The 19,448-nt window shown below is 42.2% G+C and overlaps 1 protein-coding gene and 1 pseudogene across 1 annotated transcript in view; both read left to right on the top strand.

Moving 5' to 3' along the window:
* The first annotated feature begins 2,195 nt into the window (after positions 1 to 2,195).
* LOC132875918 (UDP-glucuronosyltransferase 2C1-like) overlaps positions 2,196 to 19,448 on the top strand; it is a 39,009-nt gene continuing 21,756 nt past the window's right edge. Inside the window, exon 1 of the mRNA XM_060913071.1 lies at positions 2,196 to 2,948. Coding sequence (XP_060769054.1) covers positions 2,204 to 2,948 — 745 coding nt within the window. The 5' untranslated portion in view covers positions 2,196 to 2,203. The remainder of the gene's footprint in view (positions 2,949 to 19,448) is intronic.
* Positions 12,306 to 18,410, top strand: LOC132875390 (UDP-glucuronosyltransferase 2A2-like; annotated as a pseudogene).

A 19,448-nucleotide genomic window follows, 5' to 3' on the forward strand; every position in this document is an offset into this window, starting at 1 on the left:
TGATATACTTTTGAAATAAATTCATTTTGTCATTTACTTTTCCAAATATGCAGTAAATATCTTGTTTTTGTTTAGCACAAATCATCATTTTTATTTTCCCTTTCTTAAGTTATGAACAAGCACAGCTTTTGTAATTCTACATCAAGTTTACACACATGGGTCAGAACCGACCCGCATGCATTTACTCCAGCGTTTGGTGGGAACTGTGAATTGTGCTTGTGTCAGACATTTCACAGCTCAGCACAGCGCTCTTTGCCCATCTCATACATGGAAGTAATGTTTTTCAATTGTTCTAACATTACCTTAGAAAAAAATGGATTATGTTTCGGTTCCCTTGAGAGTGAGTAGATTACTTGTCAGAAAGTTACAAGTAATTACTATTAGCTACCGAGCTGTTGACATATTCTACTTTAGTTAGCTAATTTTATTGTAGTTGGCTTAGCTAACTACATAGTTAATAAATAAATAACTGGCCCCATTCACTGCTAAAGTAATTACTTTAAACAAATTATTATTATAGTATTAAGACATTTAATTTTAAATCACACTTGGATGACCCATGTGTAGGAATATAAAAAGTATTTTTGTTCATAAAGTAGGAAAGAAAAAAAATAAATTAATGATTTGTGGTAATTAAAAACAAGATATTTAAAGAATACTTGGAATATTCAATCATAAAATAAATTGATTTCAAAAGATAGAGCAAAGAAAAACTCAGTCAGCATGAAATAACCTGGAAAATGAATGCGGGTCATTTTTGACCCATGTTGTGCATTAGAAGGGGTGTGCATATGTTTTGCATCAAAGGGTTAAGTAGCCCCTTTCTTGTTCATATTTTTTACTTTATTGCTATGTGTGTGTTTTACTTCTTTGATGTTTTTTGGTTCTGTATATATATATATATATATATATATATATATATATATATATATATATATGGTGCTCTATTTGTTTGTATTTTGAATGTTTTTGGAAATAAAAAATACAATAAAAAAACCTTCCCTGACTCCGCCCTCCATTCACAGACCGCCGCTTGACCACGCCCCTGCTGCCACAAATACCATTTTGGCAAAAATGTTGGCATCCATTAATTTCTTGTATTAAGTAAAAAATAATGTAAAGTGCACACAGTGCTTCACTGTAGTGTAAACATAACACACTTTCAGTAACAGAATTTAACCCTTGTAACGTGTTCGGGTCTGTGGGACCCGTTTTCAGTTTTCATCTTTAAAAAAAATACATAAAGAATTGTTTTTTCACACTGAGATTCACTGGCTTTGGCTCATTTTGTGCAAGGAACATGAATCAGACAAAAAAATCATTGACCCCCCCCCTTGCTTCCACCCCCTTCACATTTGTATTACATAGAGGGTGTTCGGGTCTACTGGACCCGGGCTATTGAAAGTATGGAAATCATAGCTCTTGTGCCCCTCTCATTTCCCTATTCTCGTCTTTGGCCCTCTCTCTCTCTCTCTCTCTCTCTCTCTCTGTGAGTGTGCATATGTGTGTGTTTGTGAGTGACTGACTGTGAGAGAGAGAGAGACAAAGAGAGATGGGCCCTTGGTGGGAACCACCAGTGCAGTGCTGTTCCCACACAGGTTTGCAAGATTGTGACTGTCAACAAAAGGAAGCGCTGTGCAGTGTGTGGACCCCAGATGGATAGAAAAACCCAATATACATGCACCAAGTGTCAGAAGTATATCTGCAATACACATACAGTGAAAATCTGCCCCTCATGTGTGTCCTAATCTGTTCTGGATCTGTTTGCATTCAAGTGCTGTTCAGAGAGATGTTGTGTAAACTGACATGCATAGGTTAAATTTCTGTTGAATCTCAAATAAATAACTGTTGGAAGAACTTGTTTGATTTATACATTTTGGATCAATACCCAGTTATGGTTGTTATATGATGCATTTCCTTACGAACTCGTAACATGCAATGTTGCCAGATACTGCTGACGTTTTCCAGCCCAAAATATGTTCAAAACCCGGCCAAAATGCGCTTAAAACCGCCCAATCTGGCAACACTGAGGCACACGCTGCTTCGCTTGAACGTAAACACGGAAGTAAGGCGGAAGATAGTTTGTCGACGTCACCTCAAGACAACGCCTACGAAGCGTCTTGAAAGAAGCGTTTATTTGCTGAAGTGAGTTACACGGAGCAAAACCCGGATCAGGCAAGTAGCTACAGGTTGGTTGCCAAACATGTTAGTCATGATTTCATTCATTACAGTGATGAGGAACAGATATTGGATCTTGCAAATTTTGCTGCTGAGCTTCTCTGAACTAGCTCTCAGTGGCAATGTACTGGTGCTTCCTGGTGAATACAGTCACTGGCACAACATGCGCGCAATGGTTGAGGAGCTCATGGACCGGAACCACAGCGTGACAGTTCTCTCACACTCTGCCTCAGGTGCAGTCAGACAGCCCGGAAAGGAGCGGTTCAACTTCATGCCTTTTCAAGTTGATATGGATTACGAGGAGATGGACAGCATTTCACAAAACCTTCTTAATCTCTGGTTGGATCAGAACGCCAGCAGGTTTCAGAAGCTGGGCATGTTTTGGAACGTGATATCCAGGATGTCACATTATACACAGGTTGTGTGTGACGGAATGTTTAAGAAAGAACTTGTGACTTTGCTGAAAGAGTCACACTTCGATGTGCTTCTGTATGACCCCATGATGCCATGTGCAGACTTGCTGGCAGATGTTCTTGAGTTGCCCTTTGTGGTGTCTCTCCGATTGACTTTTGCGAATACTTTCGAGCGACTCTGTGGGCAGATGCCCACTCTACCATCTTATGTACCTGCAGCTGGTGCTCAGGGGCATCTCACGGATCACATGGACTTTACAGAGCGATTAGAGAACGTGCTACTATACATAGGACACACTGCATTGATCAGGCTTCAAACAATGTTAAACCATGATAAACACTACACCAAAATTGCTGGTAAGCTGTAATATAGCTGCTTTTTATTTCATCCAAATACTCAACAGGTACCTGTTCTAAATTTCATAGAATATTTCTGTTCTGAAATAGGGCGGCACGGTGGTGTAGTGGTTAGCGCTGTCGCCTCACAGCAAGAAGGCCCGGGTTCGAGCCCCGTGGCCGGTGAGGGCCTTTCTGTGCGGAGTTTGCATGTTCTCCCCGTGTCCGCGTGGGTTTCCTCCGGGTGCTCCGGTTTCCCCCACAGTCCAAAGACATGCAGGTTAGGTTAACTGGTGACTCTAAATTGAGCGTAGGTGTGAATGTGAGTGTGAATGGTTGTCTGTGTCTATGTGTCAGCCCTGTGATGACCTGGCGACTTGTCCAGGGTGTACCCCGCCTTTCGCCCGTAGTCAGCTGGGATAGGCTCCAGCTTGCCTGCGACCCTGTAGAACAGGATAAAGCAGCTAGAGATAATGAGATGAATCTCTCAAAGAAATGCTTACAAAACCATGACAATTCTCAACGAAGAGTGAAAAAACGAAACAAACATGAGGCTCAAAGAAATCTTGTGAATTTCTTGGGAGTTATTTCAGTTGTACATTGTAGGTGTTGCACAGCTACTACTTGTTAGCAGTCTTCCGGTAAGTCAGAAACACAATGGGCAAGACATGGCCTAATGGTTAGAGAAGGTGCTTTGGGACCAAAAGGTTGCTAGTTTGATTCCCTGGAATAGCTGAAGTGCCCTTGAGCAAGGCACCTAACCCCTTATTCAGGGATGAAAGTCTCCCGGATTAATCCGGATATTTGACAAAACTCTTGAAAATCTCCGGTTTTCCGAATGGAGAAATTTATTTTTTGGATTTTTCACGTTCCTAGACGCGGCGTAATACTTCGCATCGTCCTTGCATGGGTGCGGTCTTTAAATAGCCCAAACATAGTTCACTGATTAAAGACAAGTGTTCTTTGTTAACGGCGTGCGTGCCGGAGCTTGTTAGGCGCGCGTGCCCAAGGCGTGCCTTCAGATGCACGTGCTAAGGCACGCAGGACTGACACCGTTCTGCACAAGCGCAACACAATCGCACTAGAAAGCATGTTCAAGCTGCCAGTGTAGCTGCAGTCTTTTTAGTTGCAAATTACAAGTATTTCCTCTTGTGTTAATAATTCGCCATGTCAAAACAAGCAAAACGTTCCTCCTTCTTTCAACGTGAAGAGAAGTGAGCAATTTATTATATATTTTTTTTCCATCAAAGTTGCATTTTGTGGTTTCGAAGCTAAGTTTTAGTGTCGTTTCTAGAACACAACATCAAGAAAACGTGGAAGAAACAGTAATAATGGAAGAGCCAGTTTCTAAGCTACCGAAAACTAGCAATGGTAATTATTTTTTGTTACATAATGCACTCAGGCTGCCGGTCAGTGTGTGACACCATCCTAGCTACACCCCTGATTTACATGAGAAATTTGGTATTAATTGGTGTGTTTAAATTTACAGACAATACGAACTAATGTAAACAATTGGCTTCAACTTGCATAAATATGATTTTTAGTTCACTTTAGCTTCTGCAAACGCACAACTCTACTAAAAGACTGATAAACGAGGCTCAATGTCCCCAACATTGAAACCTGAAAGCTTTAGAAACTCTAACAGACCTTTACTTTTTAACGGTACTGTTTTGGGATTTTGCTGAGTTTACCTTCAACTGTCTGATATTTTTCAAAGTAATGAACTGTGTAGCGGGAAAATCACCGCATTTTCTAAATGCACTCCTGAAAATTACTCATTAACTAGGGGAATTAAATTTGATATTTTTGAAATATTAATCATTAATGTACAACCTCGATTCCAAAAAAGTTGGGACAAAGTACAAATTGTAAATAAAAACGGAATGCAATGATGTGGAAGTTTCAAAATTCCGTATTTTATTCAGAATAGAACATAGATGACATATCAAATGTTTAAACTGAGAAAATGTATCATTTAAAGAGCAAAATTAGGTGATTTTAAATTTCATGACAACAACACATCTCAAAAAAGTTGGGACAAGGCCATGTTTCCCACTGTGAGACATCCCCTTTTCTCTTTACAACAGTCTGTAAACGTCTGGGGACTGAGGAGACAAGTTGCTCAAGTTTAGGGATAGGAATGTTAACCCATTCTTGTCTAATGTAGGATTCTAGTTGCTCAACTGTCTTAGGTCTTTTTTGTCGTATCTTCCGTTTTATGATGCGCCAAATGTTTTCTATGGGTGAAAGATCTGGACTGCAGGCTGGCCAGTTCAGTACCCGGACCCTTCTTCTACGCAGCCATGATGCTGTAATTGATGCAGTATGTGGTTTGGCATTGTCATGTTGGAAAATGCAAGGTCTTCCCTGAAAGAGACGTTGTCTGGATGGGAGCATATGTTGCTCTAGAACCTGGATATACCTTTCAGCATTGATGGTGTCTTTCCAGATGTGTAAGCTGCCCATGCCACACGCACTAATGCAACCCCATACCATCAGAGATGCAGGCTTCTGAACTGAGCGCTGATAACAACTTGGGTCGTCCTTCTCCTCTTTAGTCCGAATGACACGGCGTCCCTGATTTCTATAAAGAACTTCAAATTTTGATTCGTCTGACCACAGAACAGTTTTCCACTTTGCCACAGTCCATTTTAAATGAGCCTTGGCCCTGAGAAATCGTCTGCGCTTCTTCTTTGAACTATAGAGTTTTAGCTGGCAACGGCGGATGGCACGGTGAATTGTGTTCACAGATAATGTTCTCTGGAAATGTTCCTGAGCCCATTTTGTGATTTCCAATACAGAAGCATGCCTGTATGTGATGCAGTGCCGTCTAAGGGCCCAAAGATCACGGGCACCCAGTATGGTTTTCCGGCCTTGACCCTTACGCACAGAGATTCTTCCAGATTCTCTGACTCTTTTGATGATATTATGCACTGTAGATGATGATATGTTCAAACTCTTTGCAATTTTACACTGTCGAACTCCTTTCTGATATTGCTCCACTATTTGTCGGCGCAGAATTAGGGGGATTGGTGATCCTCTTCCCATCTTTACTTCTGAGAGCCGCTGCCACTCCAAGATGCTCTTTTTATACCCAGTCATGTTAATGACCTATTGGTAGTTGACCTAATGAGTTGCAATTTGGTCCTCCAGCTGATCCTTTTTTGTACCTTTAACTTTTCCAGCCTCTTATTGCCCCTGTCCCAACTTTTTTGAGATGTGTTGCTGTCATGAAATTTCAAATGAGCCAATATTTGGCATGAAATTTCAAAATGTCTCACTTTCGACATTTGATATGTTGTCTATGTTCTATTGTGAATACAATATCAGTTTTTGAGATTTGTAAATTATTGCATTCCGTTTTTATTTACAATTTGTACAGTTTTATGATGTGGTTGCCAACAGTGTTAAGAGATGGCCATTACTTGGCGACTTATTGAGCCCAGAGAGCAGGGACATAACCTTGAAACGCCTCTGCCCAACCCGCTGGTCCTCCCGCTACAATGCGCTTGTTGCGTTAAAGTACAGATACGGAGACGTCATTAAAGCTCTCACTTACAAGCGAGAAAACGAATGAACGAGATGAGGCAGATGCACTTAAAAAGGCCATTACTAAATTTCAGTTCATATTTTTAATCAGCCTTCAGACAAAGATTTTGGAGTGCACTAATGCCATCTCAAAGGTACTGCAGGAGAAGACCATTGATCTCCTCAAAGCGTCTGCATTATTGCAGAATGCTGTACGAATTCTACAGGAGTACAGGGAGCAGTTTGATGAGACTGAGGCCAAGTTTACATTAGACCGTATCTGTCTCGTTTTCTTCGCGGATGCACTGTCCGTTTACATTGAAACGCCGGGAAACGGGAATCCGCCAGGGTCCACGTATTCAATCTAGATCGTGTCTGGTCCGGTGCTGTGTAAACATTGAGAATACGCGGATACGCTGTGCTGAGTTCTAGCTGGCGTTGTCATTGGACAACGTCACTGTGACGTCCACCTTCCTGATTCGCTGGCGTTGGTCATGTGACGCGACTGCTGAAAAACGGCGCGGACTTCCGCCTTGTATCGCCTTTCATTAAAGAGTATAAAAGTATGAAAATACTGCAAATACTGATGCAAATACTGCCCATTGTGTAGTTATGATTGTCTTTAGGCTTGCCATCCTTCCACTTGCAAGTGGTAAGTGATATGCGCTGGGATCACACACACAGCGGCTCAGTCCCGAATCACTGCTTGTGCACTTCACTCGCGCGCTCTGTGAGCTGCGCAGGGCCGGAGTGCGCACCCTCCAGAGGGCACTCGCCGTTCAGGGCGGAGTGATTTGGAGCGCAGGATGCCTGCGGAGCCGAGCGTATCCGTGTATTGGTGTTGCTGTGTGCACGCGAATCGTGTATTGGTGTTGCTGTGTGCACACTAATCGTTTTAAAAATGTTAATCTGATGATCCGCTGATACGGTCTAATGTAAACCCCACCAAAGGCTTCCACTCTGGCATTGGCTGTGAAATGGGGCAATTTGTCAAACGCAATTTGTAGCCACCAGGTTGAAAAAAGTGAAGCGCCACTTTGATCACCTTAGCGAAGATAGTCGGCTTTCCGATGCAGAACATTATTTTCAGGTGAATGTGTTCTATGCATGCCTTGATGTAATCATTCAGCAGCTGTCACAAAGGTCTGTCAGTTGAAATCGGACTGCTCATTTGTTTGAGGCTATTCATCCAAATACGCTCCAGCATGCCAAGGAGGAGGAGCTATACGAAGTGGCCCGTCAACTGTGATCACTATAATTGGGATATTGACTCCAGCTTTCCTGGTCAACTAGTGTCATTTAGGGCTTGTTTCAAGGAGCAGATAGCGAGACACACATCTGTGCTTAGCCTGGCCAGGTTGCTGGTAGTTGATCATCCAGCAGTAACTTCTACATTTAGGCTACGTTTACATTACATCGAATCAACGGATCATCAGATTAACGTTCTTAAAACGATTCGCATTTACACTAAAACCGTTAGCCGTGCACACAGCAACACCAATACACGGATACGCTCGGCTCCGCAGGTATCCTGGGCTCCAAATCACTCCGTCCTGAACAGCGAGTGCCCTCTGGAGGGTGCGCACTCCGGCCCTGCGCAGCTCACACAGCGCGCGAGTGAAGTGCACAAGCCACGATTCGGGACTGAGCCGCTGTGTGTGTGATCTCAGCGCATATCACTTACTACTTGCAAGTGGAAGGATGGCAAGCCTAAAGACAATCATAACTACACTATGGGCAGTATTTGCATCAGTATTTGCAGTATTTTCATACTTTTATACTCTTTAATGAAAGGTGATACAAGGCGGAAGTCCGCGCCGTTTTTCAGCAGTCGCGTCACATGACCACCGCCAGCGAATCAGGAAGGTGGATGTCACAGTGACGTTGTCCAATGAGACGCCAGCTAGAGCTCAGCACAGCGTATCCGCGTATTCTCAATGTTTACACAGCACCGGACCAGATACGATCTAGATTGAATACGTGGACGCTGGCGGATTCCCGTTTCCCGGGTTTTCCAGGCGGTTTAATGTAAACGGACAGTGCATCCGCGAAGAAAACGAGACAGATACGGTCTAATGTAAACGTAGCCTTAGTGAGGTGTGCACGGACTTCTTGCTTTTTCTCACTCTCCCCGTCTCAGTTGCGACAGCAGAGCGCTCTTTCTCCAAATTAAAATTGATAAATTATCTCAGGAGCGCAATGGGTCATGAGAGACTTGTGGGTTGGCCATTTTATCAATTGAGAATGAGCGAGCAAGAGCGCTTAACATCCCTCAAATAGTCAACGACTTATTCGACGCGCCTTGCGCTCCGCAGCCTTTTTAATGACGAACTCCGGTTTCTGTGTCGGCTTTGTAGTTGAAGACGTGCTTACACAATGAGGGTGTATCATTCATGATTGCTGGATTTTTTTGTTGTTGTTTAGTGTCTATTTGGAACATAATAAAAAAGGAATGGAAAATACAGGCTATGTAGGCCTATAATAAAAATAATAATAATAAAAAAACTTTGAGCACGTTCTGTTCTAATATAGACTGATTATATGCCACAAGCCTTCTGTTTGTTTGCAATTTTGCCATGGCTAGGTCCAAAGGCTACGTTCTTAAAAACTGCTTTTTGTTAGATATAGCCTGAGTAGGCCTATATGCCACAAGCCTTCTAATTTGTTTGTTTGCAATTTCGCCATGTGGGGGCGCCCTGATTGGTGTTTTGCCCCAGGGCCTTGTGTGCAGTTGTTCTGCCACTGCAAGTAACTAATCGTGTCCTTTCATCACCCCAGCTAGATACCTCTTGGTAGCCTTTTTGTTCTTTGTACCTTCTTTTCCTTCATTGGCTTCTTTGTTCTTAACCCCAGTTGCTCCCTGTGATACCCAAGCCTTCCTTCACACATCCCAAACCTTCCCTCTTAATCCCAGTCCTCGTCTTCTTAATTCCAAACCCTCCTGTATTCATCCCGACACTCTTCCTCACAAATTGTCTTCTTTATACATTCCAGGCCAGGCACCCTTCCCTGTTCATCCCAAACCTTCTCTAATCTGCCTTTCTGAAAGCTCTATTGCTCCATTGTACAGAGAACCTGGAGGAAGCCTCCACAGATATACTGTAGTAAGACTATGCAGAGAAACTCTGTGAAGACACTAACCTGAGCTCAGGATTAAACTGTGGACCCTGGAGCTGTGAGGTGGCAATCTCGTATATCCACTGTACCACCATGTGGGCATTGATTCCAAACTATAAATAACTAAAATTCTGATTGCTGAGTAACACCTTATTAAAGTGACACAGGTGTGTCGATGTGCTGGTTTAGGAATCGTTTAATCCACCCCCCTTTCTGAATTGTTCGAGCTGATACCCATCCCCATAGCTGGTATGCATCATCCATCCATCCATTATCTGTAGCCGCTTATCCTGCTCTACAGGGTTGCAGGCAAGCTGGAGCCTATCCCAGCTGACTATGGGCGAGAGGTGGGGTACACCCTGGACAAGTCGCCAGGTCATCGCAGGGCTGAGGTATGCATCATCTTGTTTCAATACATTTTTTTTTTTTTTTTCCCTAATGCGGGGCGTCCTAACCACGTGTTAGTCTGTTTACAAACTGCCCGCTCAGCAGCCAGTTTGGAAAGGTTATATGAGGTCATACGCAGGTCAGAGGTCGCAACCACAGAGCCACAGCAAACACAGCGGCTCGGCCAGATCGAACGAAGACTCCTAAATCGAGACAAAAAAACGATGATTTTAAGGGAGTGTCTGACATTATCAGAGGCAAAACTCACCAGAAAAGAGCGGGGGGAAAAAACACGGCAGACAAGCCGAGTAAATATTGCTGGCTCTCGAGCGCTCGCTTCTGTGTCGGAGGCCGCCAGTTCCGCCATGTTTGTTGCAACCTCGTTCATTATAATGAGGATAAACTTCGGCCGTTTCCATACCCAAGTGTAAACATTAGTGCGCTGTGTTTTTCCAGCTCTTTCTCCTTCACAGGTATGAGGCAGTGGGCAATACAGCGTGTGAATCAAGTACTTAGGGGTTATTCGAGTTCCACAGGGCACTTATTCATCTTTTTAATACATCAACCTGCCTGTGTCACTTAAACCTTGGTGTTCCACAGTCTACTTTGATATTTTTACCAGGGTTACTTTATATCTCAATAGCCCTTATGCCACTTTTTTTTCCAACATATCAGCATTCACAAAGTCCAAACTGAGGCACTTCAATGGAGCCGCCATCTACTTCCACCAACCGCTTTTTCCCATTCTCTGTACATAGTGCACTTATCAGTAAAGTGTGGATTTTATGGTCATTTTTCATTTGAGTGTCTGCCTTGTTGTGGTACGGTCCTGAGTGTAAAATGCCAAAATGTTGGTATATCTAGTTACACATGACAATAGTCAAGTTTGTCATTGCTTAACTCTTGAATATTTTCTATTGCAGGGTTAGATCTTAAGGTTTTTCTGCACTAGCCAGCCGGGCTAGTGGCTTGCAAATTGCACTAGCCCGCAGAGTGTTGCACTAGCCCGCTATTTTAAGCCCAATTCCTGTGACAATTGAAAGAATTTTAAATACTAAACAATGAACAAGTTGAAACAACAGAAGCTCCCAATTCAGTGTAACAAAACCAGTACTTTATTCAATCCATTATGGTTCTCATATGTGACTTTGTGTTACAAACCATAATTGTCACTTTGAAGTATAAAAGAGGTAGTCATTGCTTACAGTTAAGTAGACTAGTACATGTAGTAATCTCGCAAAATGGACTAGAACTGAAATCATTCAGTTGCCTTAGACTGGAAAAAAACATAGCAAATTCTTATAGAAATGGACTAGAACTGAAATCATAAACTTATCTTGGACTAGAAAAGAACATGACTAATTCTTGTACAAGTAAACATTCCATACAAAAAATATTCATTAATTGTGCACATACATGTAGCAATACTGTCAGGGTAACAAACATAAATGAGATCTAATGGCCACACCCATGTCAAGTTATTGCACTAGCCAACACGGGCTAGTAGCAGAGATTTTGCACTAGCCCATGGCTATCTGCACTAGCCACGGGCTAGCGGGCTAGTGTTAAGATCTAACCCTGTATTGTGAATATGATCGTTAAAAAGTTTATAATTTCTGCTTTCCAAAGAAATTGATCTCGTTAAGATCTGTTCAGTACTTTGGGAGTAACGGCAGGTTGAAGTTGGTACAACAGAGTAAAAACTCTGCTCGCGGGATGTTGGGAAACTGCCGGTGCTTTTTGAGCCACAGGAAAGCAGTCAGGCTCTCTCTCTTCTGATCGGTTTCCGACTGGATTACTTGTGAATATCAATCGGATAACGTTTATAGGGATGTTCTCTCGCTCTCACTGTTTCTGATGAAGTATTCAGCAAAATTTTCCGTCAGCTGGTTTTGATGTTATGATTCACGGGAGACTTTGAAGTGAGTTTTCATAGCTTTACCTACTTTTTTTTTTTTTTCAAATCAAACTGACTTAGGCCATCCTTAAAAAAAATCCGTTTCCTGTCCACCGGGTGAGCAAAAAAAATTTTCAGTAGGGAGGGAGGGATTTTTATATGGATGGATAAGAAATCGCAATGCTGTTTGCTTTTTCTTTCAGTACTTATTTATTACAAAAGCAGACACATTTAATAAAATGACAGTTTAATCAACTGAAACTTGTACAAAAACTTTAAGTTAGCATTTTAAATGCTGACTGCAACATTTGCAAAACTTTTACAAAGGTACTTAATGTTTTGAACACTAAACTTTGTGCTGCACTGCACTCGTTTGACATTCAGAATTTTTATGTAACGCTACGTTCACACTGCAAGGCTTAATGCTCAATTCCGATTTTTTTGTGAAATCCGATTTTTTTGTGAGGTCGTTCACATTAACAAATATATGCGACTTGTATGTGATCCTCAGTATGAACGAAAAGCGACCTAAAAGTGTTCCGCATGCGCATTGCAGGATACGACGACGTCGCACGCAGTGAGCATGGCCAGTGTTTACGGAAGTAACCTAAAGTTTCCTGTGTATGACAGTAGCCAGCGTGGAGTACCTGGCGATGATGCAGTTGTTGTTGCGACGGAGCCAGAACATGCACAATAGCCTGATGTTAAGGAGGAGGTTGAGAAGGAAGAGGGCAAGGGTTTTGGCTCAGGCGTTCTGCGGGGTAGTGACTGCAACCTCCGTTCAAAGGAACGTGTCATGCGCCATGTTTTTGTAACTTTTTTTGAGAGACCCGCCGCCTACTTCAGCGCAGAATAGTGACGTTTGTGGCTTGTTGATGACGTGTAAGTCGGATGAATGCGACCTGGCGGTTCAGACTGAAGTCGCATATGAAAAGATCGGATAGGAATCGGAATTAGGACCACATATCCAAACGGCCTGGGTCGGATTTGTAAAAATCGGATCTGTGTCGTTCATATTGTCAATAAAAGATCGGATACAGGTCACATATGGGCGAAAAAAATCGGATTTGAGTCACTTCAGCCTGCAGTGTGAACGTAGTGTAAGAGTTCCGTTCTCATTTTGAATAGATCTATTACGCTACGTTCACACTGCAAGGCTTAATGCTCAATTCAGATTTTTTTGTGAAATCCGATTTTTTTGTGAGGTCGTTCACATTAACAAATATATGCGACTTGTATGTGATCCTCAGTATGAACGAAAAGCGACCTAAAAGTGTTCCGCATGCGCATTGCAGGATACGACGACGTCACACGCAGTGAGCATGGCCAGTGTTTACGGAAGTAAAACCGCCCGGTTGCGGTATGACCCATCCAATCTAGCTTGAATAGCTGCATCCCCCCAAATGGAAATCAGCTCCCTAACCTCTGCGTCCTTCCATTGAGAAGATTCAGAACCTTCACAGCCCGAAGCGTCCCTCGCATTGATGTCATGCGCAGGGGCGCAGATACGTTTTTTGAACTGGGAGGGACAAAAAACTGGGGGGGACAAAGCTGCCAGCAAACCAACCCCGATACGCCTGTCAAACTTGTTGTTAGTAACCACAGCAACCAAGCTCGAGCTCGCAACCTGTGCAGTCTGCGCAGCTCAACCAACCGAATATCAGTCTTTGTTTTGTTTTATGTGAGTTGTTGCAACTATGTATACACTGCTGTGCACCTCAATAAACCGAATGGTAATTAGTCTTTTGATTTTTCCGTGAGGTTTGCCTTATGCAAAGAAAGACAGCATAGACGTTTTTTCCTCCCTATAAGTGGGGGGGACCGAACGAGGTTAATTTAAATCTGGGTGGGACGAGTCCCACCCTCTATCTGCGCCCGTGATTATGCACCATGTTGTTGTAACTTTTTTTGAGAGACCCGCTGCCTACTTCAGCGCAGAATAGTGACGTTTGTGGCTTGTTGATGACGTGTAAGTCGGATGAATGCGACCTGGCAGTTCAGACTGAAGTCGCATATGAAAAGAGTGGATAGGGATAGGAATTAGGACCACATATCCAAACGGCCTGGGTCGGATTTGAAAAAATCGGATCTGTGTCGTTCATATTGCCAATAAAAGATCGGATACAGGTCACATATGGGCGAAAAGATCGGATTTGAGTCACTTCAGCCTGCAGTGTGAACGTAGCCTTAAGGCCCGGTCCCACTGCACTTACGGATGCAAAGAGGATGTAAAACGTAAAAAAATCTTTGCCATCCGTTGGAAAACGCTATGCATCCGTTGTGTACTCATTGCATACGTGCTTCATACGCTCTATCCATCGGGCATCCGTCCACTGTGATTTCATCCGCGCAAAAAGTTTTGAGCTGCACAAAACTTTTAGAACGGATGAACTTTCCGCCGTGTACGATGTAAATCCGCGACATATACGAGCAACAAACGTTCTATGTCCGTTATCATCCGTTAAACGTCTGCTGTATCCTCTCTGCATCCTCTGGGCATCCTCGCAACTCACATCCGCTGCAGCTGAAAACGGAAAGAGGGAGGAAAGATAAGGTACATGAAACGTCTATTCATCGTTAGTAGCACGGAAATAGAAAGGATATAAGCGTATGCATCTCGTATATAAAGTATTCAAAACGGACAAAGCGTTTATATCTGGGATGTATCTCGTATATTGAGGATGTCTGGAGTATGTCTAGAGTATGTAGAAGGACAACTAGCGGACAATCGGTCTGCATCCGATATACATCCGTGCAACATGCCCTTTGTTTCCGTTAGGTGTACGTGATGCATCCCCTTAATCCGCTATGCATCCGCTCTTTCTGCTATGCGTCCGCTTCTCAGTTATCACCGGTAACCCCTTCGGAGCTGTCATCCACTTCCATCCGCTTTCATCCGCTAGGCTTCCTATGAACATGCGTTTAACATCCCCGCTATATACTACCCACGTCCGTTCTTTTCCGTTCTGTTTTCGCAAATTTTCGCCAATTTTGTCCATTTCTGGAGCGGATGAAAATGGATAGAGCCACCCCCGAAATTTTGCTCGTCCGCTGTGTCCTTTTTGCATACGTTTTGTGTCCATCGGCCAGTGGGACTGGGCCTTTAGGTTCTCCTATAGATCTGTCAGGGTCATTAACAAAGTAGGTAATGAATTTCACATAACAAAACTCAAAAGCTGTTTGTAAAGTCTTGGATGGATCAAGATCCAACGAATTTTCCAGTAATGGTTTGTGATGGTCCGACACACGGATTTTTTGTAGTTCTAAATCGACCGTTAGGCCTAGTTCGGATGAAATTACACTATTAAAATGATCACTGAATGATTTGTTTTTCTGAATCTTTACTATTTTGTTGTTCGCTAGAATACCATTTTGCAATTTCACACTTAAGCAAATGTTTGAAAACTCCGGATCTCCTTCCTTCATGGTGGCTGCCATTTTTTTTGTGCCGCACGGCGCATGCACAGAGCTAATTCAGTTCTATATTCTGTGCGGAATGCGTAAATGTCAAGTTCGATTTTAGATTTACGAACCCGAAAAAAATGTCGAAAAACCGGCGTTAAAAAAAAAAATTTCAACCGCACAAATGGCACTCACCCGGCTGGTGGACCGGAAACAGAACATTTTTTAATAATGGCCTCATGTAAATAAATAACTATTTCAGAATATAACTGTAGTTGTTTTGATGAAAAATATTGAGATCTTAGTGGTCGGAATGAGATTTAAAAAAAAAAACAGAAGTCAGAAACGTGAGTGTCAATTTCAGTTCAATTTACTGGAATTGTTTATTGGATGTGGATCAGATCAGGGTTTTTTTGAGGTTTGTTTTGAAAGCTGTGAATATTTATCATTTATATTCTTTAATATAAACACTAGTAAGCTATACTTTAGAGAAATACAAAGGCCTACAGAGCACAAAGAGTATTATAAATCTTTTATTACTTTTTTTATTGAGTGTACTGATTTAACATTTTACCTAATAAGCATAATTAATGCTAATTAAATACTAATTTGCAGAATTGGTTTTTATTCATTTTTCAAACTTTATATTCAGTAGGGCGGTAACAATATGCGTATCGAAATCGCGATACGCAGAGCCACGATCCGTGTCGCGATACAAGAAGACAGAATCGCGGTACACCCTTTCAAACTTCTCCTCAGCCCAAAAACAGAGGTGCTTCCAAACTTCAATTTATGAATACTTTACTTTTTATTTAAATTACATTTTAAACTTACTTAAATTACTTTTATTTTTTATATCTATTAGTAAGTCGTTTTTTCGCCGACCTACGACAATCTTCTGCGAGTCACGCAACGTCCACACTCGCCACTGGCAGAGCATTCATTTCTTTTAAGCGGTCGCCATTCTGGTTGCGACACGGGGAGCAAATCTGTAAACAAGCAGCTCGTTGGCTGGCTAGGTGTGCCACAAGCCAATCACAATCACTTGACTGGAAAGGCATGCAGTGTTGCCGGATTGGGCGGGTTTAGGTGCTTTTTGGCTGGTTTTGAACATATTTTGGGGTGGAAAACGTTAGTAATATCTGGCAACACTGAAGGCATGTCTGCTTGGGCAGAAACCTTCTGCGGCAGTTACACTTTGACAGGCGAGCAATGTTTCACTATAAAAATTCCGTAATTTCCATCTGTTTTCTGCGATCACAGAAAATCATTGGCCCTATGAGAGTGAGACAGTGAGAGAGCCACCCCCCCAAAAAAAAATCTTAACGGATTTACGCGATTTGGAAAAATGACTTTTTCAGAACCGAAAAAAACAGAGCTTCCGGCTCAACAGTATTATTTTGAGAAATAAAACAGTCTTTGGATATACATTTGTTCAGTTTTGCATACATATTACTCATTCTCTGCAGTGGTCTGAATTATTTGTTATTAAATAGTTAATGTAAGTAAGTAAATGTTAAGTCAAATTTACTACTTTAAAAATACGTTTAAAAAAAATCGTGGGTGTATCGAATCGTGGGTCAAAAATCGCGATACGAATCGAATCGCGAGTTGGGTGTATCATTACAGCCCTAATATTCCGTATACAACCATCTATTTGTCTGCCAATTTCCATGTAAATATCTTGGAAAAAATAGAAAACTTGTGATGAAAAACATTTGATCTCATTGGTTAATGAGGCCCATTTTGGACCATGTGATCCTCATACAGAATATTACGGCAGTTTTCTAAAAATTAAGCCAGTTTTTCAATCTTTGATTTGTAATATCTCAAGAACGGATAAACCTATTTTAATTCTGTAAAAAGAATGTTGTTCTGCATTCGATTCTGAATTCAATAAGACCAGTATCAAGCAATTTGGATTGAATTTGAATTTTCACCTGATATGCCAAATATATGTCCACTTTTTCATTGATAGTGTTTATGATTTTTATAATAGCCACACATGGTGATAGGCATAGCATAGGTTTTGTGTCTGCCTGCCCTGCGGTAATGTTGGCTGAGCTGTGTAGTATCTGATTTGTAGAACATCTACTTTCATGTAATTACAGTGGCTGATCCTGTATTAGTCAATCATTACTTAGGCAGTGTCACTAAATCTGCAAGACCGCTCCTCTCTTGTTGGGAATAAAGGTCAAAGTTTTGTTTTATGATGAATGTGGAGCATTGCAGGTTTTCTGCTCTGGCTTATTCCATGTGTGAGCTAGAAGGCTGATCATCTTGCCATCATGAGTGCATGTGGAGGAGTTGCTCTCAGCCTTCTTTTCCTGCTCAGTCTGAGCCATGCTCCACTGTGTGTGACAGCAGGGAAAATCCTCATCTGGCCTGCGGAATTCAGTCACTGGCTCAACATGAAAATCATCATAGAGGAGCTTACAGCTAGAGGACACAGTGCGACCATCATTACGCACAGCGCTACACCTTCGATAATGATAGATCCAGCTCTGGGCTGCAATGTGGAGATCATACAGGTGCCTTACAGCAAGAAGGATGTTACTGACACCTTGGACAGTATTTTAAAATACTGGATATATGACCTGCCAAATACCAACATGATCCAGGCTGCTTGGAAGTTTGCTGAACTATTTGACAATATGTTAAAGCAGAATCAAGTATTATGCAGGGAGCTTTTTGCACGTGAAGATCTGCTGGAGAAGTGGAGAAAGGAACAGTTTGATGTTCTTCTGATTGACCCTGTGGCTGTATGTGGGGAACTGCTAGCACAGAAGCTCAACCTGCCATTTATACACAGTTTCAGGTTAAGTTTTGGGAATGTTATGGAACGACTTTGTGGGCAAATGCCGGCACCAGTATCCTATGTTCCAGCACCTGGCTTGGGCTATACAGATGACATGGATTTCCCACAGAGAGTGAAAAATATATTGTTTATTGTCCTTCAAGATGTACTGTATCATTGCATGAGCAAGGTGAAATGGGATCACCTCTTTACAGAAGTCATGGGTAAATGATCTTTCATGTGTGTCAGCACTAATTATCCAAATAAGCTAATTATCAAAAACACAAGTGGTACAGTGGGTAGCATTGTCACCTCACAGCTCAAGGTCCTCTGGTTCGATCCTAATCTGGTTTAGAGTTTCGCAGGTTTTTTGCATGGGTTTCCTCCAGGATCTGTGGTTTCCTTCCACTCAGGGGTGGAGACAATGGGTGGCCAATGGTAGCCAAGGCCACCCTAAATTAATTTCTGGCAAACCCCAACACCGCTTTGTCAGCAACTTTTTTGCGGAACTATGTCTGTATGCAGTTGTTCCCATATGGACGCAATTCAACAGCGCACTCTCACACCAGTAGTTCTCCACCCAAACAGTAAGTGGCGGTAATACACTCAACTTGAATATCAACCACCACCAACACAATTACAGAAGAAGAACAAGTAGCTGTCTATAAATTACTTGCAACCACGTGATCAAAATGTGCTACCTCATGAACGTCCGCCATGATGGTGGATATACAAAGCAACTAGGATGGCTGAAAGCGTGTCTGTAAACAATGCTGAATTTTCACAGTATTCTCACGATTGGAACATTCGAGCGAAGATAGATGTGTGTGGTTTTGACCCATATTATTTAAAAAAATCAGGCTTTTCTGAAGATAAGACACTTCTGTCGACCATCGAGTACGAATACAGGTCATTTCGTCCAAAGCCTTTTTCATACGCACTATCAATTATTTTATATTTCAGGTATTTGTTTGTTCGAAAAAAGGAGGAATTCTCAATGGAATTTGCCCGAAGCAAAACACATTTTTGTAAAGCAAACGAGTGCCATAGTATGGATCATGTTAAATCTTTAGGCACAGAGCAGTGCTCTCGCGGGGGCTTCGTTTGGGAATCCCGGGCTGAGACACGGTCCTACTGCCCTGAGACTATGCTCTTTCCAAGGGGGAGGCTTAGAGGGAGGTGCCTGTCAAATTTCGCTTTGCTGTGAGCGCCGTTGGCCAAGTTATTAATTTTTAAAGCCGGCTGGATCATGTTAAATCTTTAGGCACAGAGCAGTGCTCTCGTGGGGGTTTTGTTCGTGAACACCGGAATACCTGAAATATAAAATAATTGATAGTGCATCTGAAAAAGGCTTTAGACGAAATGTATTAACTATTGGACGAAATGGTCATTG

Source organism: Neoarius graeffei, chromosome 28 (genome assembly GCF_027579695.1).
Source record: "Neoarius graeffei isolate fNeoGra1 chromosome 28, fNeoGra1.pri, whole genome shotgun sequence".
Classification (NCBI taxonomy): Eukaryota; Metazoa; Chordata; class Actinopteri; order Siluriformes; family Ariidae; genus Neoarius; species Neoarius graeffei.